Below are 10,211 nucleotides of genomic sequence, written 5' to 3' on the forward strand. Positions count from 1 at the left end.
CTGAATGTGTCTTCTGTCGACCACACCTGACCAGAAAGGATATCTCAAGTCCATGTCACCGGATGCAGCTTCAACTTCAAGCGGAGCACATGCAGGCTCGAACTTCATGGTCGCATTTCCCGATTGATGATTAAACTAGTCCAAGCTGAAGATGATCCGGTTCAACTGCAGCAACGGAACAGAACATAACAAGTCATAAAGGATGCACAAGGCGAGGAATTTTTGAAATAGACTAAGGTCTAAATGTACTCACCATTGTGCACCATGCAGTTCAAGAATTATATAATCCTGGCTTTGTTACAGAAGCGCCCAGAACAGATTGCATTCACCGAACAATACCGTTACTTTCATCTGAAGGAGGATTTTGGCCTGGTCGGATATTCATGGCAGCATTTCACGATTGATCGGATAGTCTAAGCTGAAGATGTTTCAGTTCACTGTAGCAAAAGCAAGAGTACAGAACAAGTCATAAAGGATGTCACACAAGGATGTTTACCGAAAATTTGTGCCATCAAAACTAGGATGTTTACCGAAAAAGGCTTTCACCCCGCTTTATATATAAAGCAACGATCCAGTTACAACCAACCTCATACAACTCCACACCAACACACACGGGACAAGATACAAGAATGTTGAGAACAGCTACACCACCCCACACAACTCCAAGCCATCTACATGAAGGAAGAGAGAGCCCCGCTTGAAGTCGCCGGAGGCCTCAACCGTGAACAAGTCACTGCGAAGAGCTGGAGCTGTGCACGACGAACCGATTACTCCAAGACGGAGCCTTCAACAAGGTCATGGCACCTAAGTACCGCCACCGCCCGATCAAGGGATCGAGGTTTCCCCCGGAGCAACACAGAGGAAGAAGAGGAACCACGGCGACGCCTTCAAGAAGGAGACGACGCCTGTAGGCGCCGCCGCCGCCGACCTGGCAAAGCCAGAAAGGGTTTTCACCCGATAAGCCCTCTTCGCCTCCGAGACGGAGTGCCGCAAGCACGCTGCAGAACCACCGCCATCGACCGTCGACCGTCGTACCCAAGTCACCACGCCGCCCGCACGATCATGGTAACCGGTCAACATCCGAGCCGCGAGCTCCGCCCACGAGCATCGCGCCTCCCACGGTCCCACCACCAAGGCCGCCCCCCCGGCATCCGAGACCACCCCTCGACCGCCGCGGCCGCACACCGACATCGTCAACCGGTGAAGGGGCAGCAAAGACCCTTCTTTCCACCCCAAACAAACTCCTTTGGCAGGAGCGGCCGGCAGCCAGATCTGAGCAGGGGAAACGCCGGCGGCCAGCCGTGCTGCAGCCACCCAAGACGCCCGATCTGGCACCTCCAAATCCCAGCGACGCCGAGTCCGGGAGGCACCCCTGCCTCCCCCCTCATGGAGCCCATGCCACCCACCGGCCAGCCGAGCCAAACCAGAGCACAAGAGGAGCCGCCACCAGCAGCCGATTCATGCGCCACGACGGACGTAGAGGAGGGGGTTGAACATACCGCTGCCGCGCTGCCACCTCCGCCAGCCCGCGCCGGAGAAGAGGCAGACGCGGGAGGGAGGAGGGAGGCGCCCACTCAAGCTGAAGATGTTTCAGTTCACTGTAGCAAAGCAAGAGTACAGAACAAGTCATAAAGGATGTCACACAAGGCGAGAATTTCAAAGATAAACTAAAATCTAAATGTACTCACCATTGTGCGCATGCAGTTCAAGAACCATATAATCCTGGCTTTGATACAAAAGCGCTTGGAACAGATTGCATTCACCGGACAGTACCGTTACTTTTAAGGCCATTGCAGTGGCAGAAGACAACCTGAACTAGGCACAACTTCTGCACATACTTTTGCTTCCAAGGAGGCGGATCTACAAAATAAATCATTGTGTAATTTTAATAGGTTTTAATCATATAACTGAATGACGTTTCGTAATTTACAAATAACACCATACACATACCTTATTAATTCAGCTTCAGTCTAGCACACTGCAGGGCGCACACTTCATTAATCCAGCACAATGGAGTCTGCTACTATTTTCCCTGTTTTACTCTTCTTTCTTTTGGTTCTCTTGTTTCCTTTTTTCCTTTCCTTTCCTTTCTTTTCTTTTACAAGAACCTAATACTCCCTTGTTGGTTTCCCAGTTTTAAACACAACTATCAGGCAACCGGTCCTATTTCTGAGTAAGAAAGTTTGTAACTCGTAGTCCAACAATGCCGCTACCTTTTTTTTTCTCGAAAGAACATGATACAATGACACAACTACACATTTTAAAGATACCACAAAACAATATGTGTTAACTTTGAATGTTTGGATTTTTAGGTAAAAAACTTTTTTTTCTTTCCTTTTCCTTTTGCCCTTTTTTTTCTTTTTTCTTTTTTCGTTTTTTTCTTTTTTCCTTTGTCCTTTTTCTCTTTTTTCTTTTTTTCTTTTCTTTTCTTTTTCTTTTTTTTTGCCAGAAGAATGAAGAGATTTCTACAAGGCTATGAGAAAGCTCAAGTCCAGGACAGATCCCTGCAAAGTAGATTTAAATGAGGTAAGAAACACTTTACATTTTGTTGTTATAAGGAAATCTCAACCAAAGCAATATGACTTGGGTGTGACCTGTGGGTTATGAAGAAACAAGGTAAATATCATGGATTAGCTTTATGAGGTATAAGTGTGGACTTGCATATACATACCATATCTGCACAGGGAGGTGATGCCACCCAAGGAAATGAAGCACGCACTATGTGTGAATGCAAGGGCAGAAGAATTTGCGACTCCATGGCAGAGGCCTGCAAAGTAGGCTGAAAACGACATGGTTCAGATTAAATGAGGCCATATATGCATCTATGATGCAGGGGATAGGCGTAATAAAAGTTTTCATTATCTAAAAAACTTGAAATTGGTGGAAAGGGTTGGATACAAATGAGCAAGCATTTGTTCAAACTGAACTTTAGTATTCAGTAATGGTCCATGACAACTCAAAACACAAGAAAGGCAAACAACGTGCAGAACTACTACGTATGGATTAAACTTATAAAGCAGGTGACTATGCATACACTAAAAAAAACCAGTTTATGTACATGGAGGTGCACATGGCGGCATTTACACATGGATTGCCAACTTCGTGAAAGACATAATTGGGTCTACAAGGCAAGGCTAGAAGAATGTGCACATCCAAGAAGGGCTCTGCACATACAGAATATTAACATGTGTGGGTTAGTCATATGAAAATGGCAATAATGTGGTGATGCAAACAAAAAGAGAATTTCTCTGGTGCTTACAAACTTAATTTATTAGTAAACACAACAGAAATATTTGGGTAGGAACCGATCAGAAGTTCTAACAAAGAACTTGTTTGTTACAATTGATTGAAATTCAACATCTCTTATTATTGGAATTGTTCCCTTCTACCTGCTGGACTGCCTTTTTTAGCTCCTTGCTGCTGTCACCACAGACATGTAATGCTTGTGGTGAACTTAGGAGGTCGTCTTTTGGTATAACAGTAGGAGATCCCATATTATTGGAGACAACTCGGGAGGCCATCCTTGAGAGAGATGGGATCATGGAAAATCAATGGAAAGTGGTGGGAGTTGGGAATGGACACAAGCAAGGAAGTATTTGTTCAATTTCGGTAGTAACCAGAACAACTCAAAACACATGAAGGGTAAACTTCCGACGTAACCAAATTAACGAGACATGGGCCACACGGCACAACTACGGGTTAAATTTGTAAACAGTGCATGAAGTGAAGTATGGGAGTAATGGACGATAATTCATATACTAACCAGTTTAGCAATGGATGGGTGCTATAAAGGGGGATCTTCATGCATGCATGGGCAGCAAGCTCTGGATCTGTGCTTGGACACAAAGAACTGGGTCTACAAGGCTAAGCTAGAAGAATGCACAAATCCAAGAAGAGCCCCACACATAAAAAAGATTAGAACAAGTGGGTTATTCAGATGGCACAACAGTGACTGCGGTGGAGCAAACAAAAAGATAACTACGCAAAGTAATGTAAATTTACGGGTGGGAACAGGGATTGTGTACAAACAAGGAATAGATGTTACCTTGGATTAGTTGTAGCCTTTGATTATCCGAATGATTCCTTTTAACTTGCGGAACTTCTTTTTTTAGCTCCTCGCTGATGTCATTAAAAACTTATATTTTCCATAGTGAACTTGTCAGGCCGTCCTTGGGCAGAAATTTGACGAGCAGACAACGCTCGATCACTAATTCTTGCAGAGGGGTTCAGGAGGATGTCCTTGGGCAGCAACTGGACAGTCTCTGATCTGTAATCTCAAGCTTGGTTAGCCCCTCGGGGAGGCGCTGCAGCTTCTCTCAGTCCCGGAACTCATAGTCAGTTAATATTTCCCCCTTTTCAAATAGATACCACACAAAAACCACATAATGGATTTAATTCTTTCCCTTGCAAATTTCTGTTTCCCTTTCCTTTTGTTGGGAGCTACTACTGCCATGTTGATTTCCAAATATGCAACACAACTATCAGACAAACAACCCTACACAATTAATATTACTACTTTTGCTGCGAAAGAACATACAACAACTACACAAACACCCCTCATAAAGTCACAAGACTACCACACGTGCGAACACTGAACAGATGGAGAGCTTTACTCTCTCTTTTTTAGAACTTTTTCCTTTCTTTTCCTTTTTTTTCTTTTTTTCTTTTCTCTTTTTCTGTTTTCTTTTTCTTTTTCCGTGGAAGGAGAGAGCTCTCCAAGGCTATAAGAATGTACAGCTCCAAGAAAGATCCCTGCGAAATAGATTGAAAGATAACATACATCATTCCGACTATGCAGTAACATGTAATACAAAGTGAACCAAAATGACTCGACATGTGGGGTCACCATGGATTAATTTTCCAAAGGGTAAAGTGGCGTTCTTACATATACATAGTTATGTTGGAGATGCTACCCAAGTTCTTCAAAGGTAGAAGAATTTGTAGAGCTCCATAGCAGAGGCCTGCATGGTAGATTGAAATCCACATTGTTCAGATTATGCGGTAAGCAAAACTGATAAAATGAAAATGTTTGATGTGTGTAGGATCAGGAAAATGTGATGGAAAGTGGTGTGAGTTGGGGATGGATGCAAGCAAGGAAGCATTTGTTCAGTTCCAACAGTAAGTAGAACGACTCAAAACATATGAAATGGAAAGTTTCTGAGGTAACCAAAATAAAATAACGAGACACCTCAAAATAAATGACATGTTAAATTTGTACAGAGTGCTCAAGAAGTGGTGTACGGGAGTAGGGAATAATTATTCATCTATATACTAACCCTAACCAGTATAATAATGGACGGGTGCTATAATAATCTGGAACCTTCACGCTTGCAACGGCAGCAACTCCATGAACTTTGCTTGGATACAGAGAGAACTGTATCTACAAGGCTAGGGTAGAAGAATGTACAAATCCAAGAAGAGCCCTGCACATTCAGAAGAATAAAACAAGTGGGTTATTTTGATGGCACTACGGTGAAGCAAACAAAAAGGCAACTACTCTGATGCTTAATTACGAGATTAATTATGGAAATTAACATAAATTTGAGGGTGGGAAAGTGTGGAATGAGTACAAGCCATCAAATGTCTGTTACCTTGGATTAGTAGTCGTTGTTGATGTAATCTTTGATTATTGGAATGGTTCCTTTTAACTTGCGGCACTGGCTTTTAAGCTCCTCGCTGATGCCATAACAAGCTTCTAATTTCCGTAGTGAACTTGGCAGGGTGTCCTTGGGCAAAGATTTGATGGCCGGACAGCTTCTGATCTCTAATTCTTGCAGAGAACTTGGCAGTCTGTCCTTGGGCAGCAATTGGATGGCTGGACATCCCCGGATGCGTAATATCTTGAGGCTGGCAAGCTTGGTTAGCCCCGCAGGGAAGCGTTGCAGCTTCCCACAGTTCCAAAACTCGAGTTCCTGGAGGGAATTGAGGAGGTGAAGGGCCTCCTCTTGCTTCTCTGTGAAGCGCTCCACCTCTTTGTTGACATACAAAATTAATTTGGTGAGGGAGGAAGAGAGGAGTGTGCAGATGGGCACGGTAAGGATTCCTGCCCAGTCATCTGTCCAGAGATGCTCGAGTTTGGATGAAGAGGAAGGAATCTCTTGGTCATGTGGCCGTGAGGGCTCAGAACCAGTGAAGAATTTGGGGGTTCCAGTGATTTTAAATTGTGCAAGGCAGCCCTGGGCGACGAGAGGCCATAAGCCCTCGCTTCTTAGATCCCCACAGTTAAATACGGATAAACTGGTGAGAGAGATGAGATTTGAGAGCGGAGCCAGCGTCTCCATGCCCTCCACGCCGTTCAGAAGGAGCTCTTGCAAGGAGGTCGGGAAGGGGAAACAAGATGAGGCGGAGGATGAATAGGACGAGAGGAACCTGGGGCAATGATATATGTCCAGCGAGCGGAGGGAGCAGAGACTTTGGAGCCCTCCTGCTCCAAGTGAATCAGAGAGTAACCACAGCTCTCTGCAACCAAAGAAGATCAACTCCTGTAGTTGCCGAGGGAGGAGCAGCAGACCTCCTCCTCCGGCAGCTGCTTCTTCTACCTCCTCTCCTCTTGTCTGCTGGTGCTGATGATATCCAGCTTGTGCATGCTCAATTTCATGAGCTGAAGATGATGGTGTCGCCGTTTCTGTCTGGAGCTCCGCCGCACCAAGCTCTGTTATCTTCTCACAACGGAAGATTGCCAGCCTTGTGAGCTTCGGGAAATGAGACAACACTAATGTCAATTCCTTCCCAATAACATTACATTCCGTGATCTGTATATGTTGAACTGGAAGCGGGCATTCAGTATTATAGCTTTCACCTTCAAACACCAACAACTCATTACACATACCAGTGATCTTGAGGGTCTTGAGAGATTTTAGCTTTTGGAGGTGAATCAGTGGCAGGGGAGGGCACTTCTTCACCTCCAGCTCTTTCAGACCAGCTAGATTATGAAAAGCCAACCCATTCCACAACACACCATGCTGACCATCTTTTCCCTCAATTTCCAAACTTAATTCTGATTTGTAGTCCGTCCGGTAAATAAGCCTCTCAAATACTGACCCTGCTCGTCCTATCACAACTGAGCATGGAGCTTCAGTCCAAGGAATTGGAGGCAATGACACCAATTTGGGGCAGCGTATAATCTTGAGCTCAGTTAGTTTCGGAAACCAAATCATGTTCTCCTCTTGCTTTGCTTGATGGCAATTAGGGTGGGAAAATGGCAACTCCGCCAGTTCAGGGCAATCTTGTATGATGATCACCTCTAGAACGGAGAACAAATGACATCTGCCATTTCCAACCCATTTTGCTAGTTTTGGTATCTCAACTAATTCTAGCCTTTTCAAAATTTGGAAACTTTGGCTTGAGACAAGACCCTTACACTCTTCACTAGGGTCATCAATAAACCTCAACTCCCCAAGAGGCGGAAACGTCTTCCAAGATACATCGCATAAAGAAAGATATTTTAAGTTTTCAACCGTCAGGTGCCCTCCCAGCCATGATGGACAGTTAGCACCTCGATGCCCTCTAATGCATAGGTCTTGAAGATTATTGTGTGGTACAAGACTTTCGATTACGTTTTGTTCTTCTGCCAGATTATTGACACTTCGTTTAGCATCCCATTCTAATGTTAGCTTATGAAGGTGATTTTTGTGGATCAGTTTTAGTTCTTTTCCCTCATCTTTTCTGTGCACCTTTTCAAGATTACAAATGCCAAGTGATCCTCCGAGCTCTGTCAAATCCCCTAATTGACTTAGCTCAAAACCCGTTGCTTCTTTTCCAACTTCAAACCTTCTTAATTCCTCCAGGAATTTCAGTTTTCCCACCTCGTATATGTTAGAGTGGAGTTCAGCATTATTTTTTGGCACATGAAAATGACGCAATTTTACAAGGTTGCTCATATGCCTTGTTGAACCAAAGCTGCCACCCCATTTTTCTAGATCAATGACCTCTAAGTGATAGGATCTAATCATCACACTCGGTAAGCACATGTCAGGATTACAAACTGACTTGATCCTTACGTAGCGTAAATGGACAAGTTTTGAAAAGTTCAGCAACATGTCCTCTACAGAATACGATGCTCCAGACAAAACAACTGTGCGAAGGGTTCCAGCATCCCTAAAGAGATCCCTGAACGTGTTAACAAAACTTCCATGGTATTCACCAAACAACATCAACGTGCGTAGGTTCTGAACTCTCAATCTTTTACTTAGTGCACTCAGGTAACTCTTATATTCTTGAAAAGTCATTGTATCCCTAACATCTGTATTATCAATGATGATAGACAAGTGACGTACAGATGGGGGAATTTGTATGGACCTCATGCTAGAACTGTATATGCTAAGACATTCATATGATGAAACATTCACTGCCAACTCATGCAATAGGTCATGAATAACATAATATGGACCATCTTCCTTCTCGTTCTTTTTGAAAAAACCATAATTAACCAAGTCATCTAAATAGTGCAGTCCTACATCTTCAATTCTTTTCTTCTGACCACAAGAATGTAATATACCTAGTCCTATCCACAAGTGAACCAATTCTTTCTGACCAAATTCGTAATCTTCTGGAAACAACGCACAATAGGAAAAACATTTTTGTAGATGAAAAGGGAGATAATCATAGCTAAGCTTTAGAGCTGGCATAATGTCATTAGGTCTGGTTTGTAACTCCCATTCTCTACTATCTGCAACTGTTATCCAATGGTCCAATTTAAGTTTTTTTCGTAGTAATCTACCTACAGTTTTTGCTGCAAGAGGAAAACCCTTCAAGTTGGTCACTATTTTTTCCCCAACATCACGTAATTCATAATGGCCTTCCCATGGTTGTTGGTAACCAAATACACATACCTCAAAAAAAGACATAATATCTTTAGGACCAAGACGTTCCACGTTTATAATTGAAGAATTACTCGTCCTGACCATGCTTGCTACCTCTGGGATTCGAGTTGTGGCTATAATCACGTTACCTTTTTCACCCCCTTTATGTTTTAGTGGAGCTAATAGTTTTATCCACTCATCCTCGTTGTATGTCCACATATCATCTAAAACCAGTAAGAGCCTCTTGGATTTTAATCTCTGTTGAATTAGCTCTGTGTCACTAGCATTTTCCTTTTCATCATTGACTTTAGGGATCTTTTTCACAATCTCTTGTGCCAACCTATTTGCATTAAAATCGAGAGAGACGCATATCCAAACCGACACTTGGAAAGAGCTCTCTAGTTCTCTATATATGTGTTGTGTGAGAGTTGTCTTACCAATCCCCCCTGGACCAACAAGTGGCACTACAGTCAATTCATCTTTGCAATAGTCACCATGTGTAATACCATCTACAATTTCCTTTTTCTGATCATCTCTCCCATAGAACTCAGGCTCCACAATTTCTGGGGTGGTGTTTGGTCTGTTCATAGCAGTGTCTTGGCTAGGGGTACGTTTTGAGCCCAATAGGTCTAGCTTCATAATGACAGAGCCCAACATCTCCTTATCAAGAATGGTGGAGACCATAGCAGATAGGGGTTTCATCTGCTCTACTATTTCCATCATCTTTCTCGACATTTCCACCCTATCAAACTTGAGTTTTGGTGTTTGCATGGCTTGGTTCCTCTGTGGTGCCTTGGATGGCCAGGCACCACAGAAGAATCGCCGTCCACTTCCTGCCGTGCTGGAAGATTCCTCTTCCAACACGGCAGTGTGAGCGTCGTCATCTTGGACGGACGGGGAAGAGTGACATGAAAAGTGTTTACCAACGGCGTAGGCGGTGTGACGAGCATTGAGGACGAGCCCGCTGACGAAGCCGCCCTGCGTATGAACATCAGCAGCGGCGTGGTATGTGCCGTCGAGTGCGTCCTGGATGCGGAAGTAGTCGAGCTCGTCGAGGACGTCGTCAGCGCCGTACGCCAGCTCCCGCAGCTTGTGCAGAAGCTCCTTGAGCGCAGAGCTCCGGATGTCCCTACCCTGCGCACTGTCAAGCATCCCTTGCGCATAGAGCAGCTGCATCTTGAGGTCGTCGATGTTAGGTCCCAGCCCGGCGCTGGCCGCCCATGACTCTAGCAGGCCGTCTGCAACGGGTGCCAGCGCCTTGCCCACCACCCACAACGCCGCGTTGACAGCGAAGTCCATCGTGGCGTAGATGCAGTTAGTAACCTGTAGTACGTATAATGATGTTAATTGTTGTTGCAAGAGGATGACTAGCTTGAAAAAAACATAAGCTTGGAGAAACATGCACATACT

At 44.4% G+C, this 10,211-nt stretch overlaps 1 protein-coding gene across 13 annotated transcripts in view; it reads right to left on the reverse strand.

The window, feature by feature from the left end:
• Positions 1-293: 293 nt before the first annotated feature.
• The window catches only part of LOC119325324 (disease resistance protein RGA2-like), an 11,203-nt gene continuing 1,285 nt past the window's right edge, over positions 294-10,211 (reverse strand). Inside the window, exons 2-10 of one of the 13 annotated variants that reach the window (XM_037599149.1) lie at positions 5,592-10,124; positions 5,321-5,423; positions 4,886-4,961; positions 4,046-4,752; positions 2,672-3,164; positions 1,951-2,504; positions 1,689-1,860; positions 531-1,598; positions 294-437 (exon numbers count right to left, since the gene is read on the reverse strand). In XM_037599149.1, the coding sequence (XP_037455046.1) occupies positions 5,598-10,100 (4,503 nt within the window). In that variant the 5' untranslated portion in view covers positions 10,101-10,124 and the 3' untranslated portion in view covers positions 294-437; positions 531-1,598; positions 1,689-1,860; ... (4 more) ...; positions 5,321-5,423; positions 5,592-5,597. Of the gene's footprint in view, positions 438-525; positions 1,599-1,688; positions 1,861-1,950; positions 2,505-2,671; positions 3,165-3,763; positions 3,870-4,045; positions 4,753-4,885; positions 4,962-5,276; positions 5,424-5,591; positions 10,125-10,211 lie in introns of those variants that run through there. The other 12 variants (XM_037599099.1, XM_037599086.1, XM_037599131.1 and 9 more) reach the window with 12 other exon arrangements.

The sequence above is a fragment of the Triticum dicoccoides genome, chromosome 1B (assembly GCF_002162155.2).
Source record: "Triticum dicoccoides isolate Atlit2015 ecotype Zavitan chromosome 1B, WEW_v2.0, whole genome shotgun sequence".
In the NCBI taxonomy this organism is placed as follows: Eukaryota; Viridiplantae; Streptophyta; class Magnoliopsida; order Poales; family Poaceae; genus Triticum; species Triticum dicoccoides.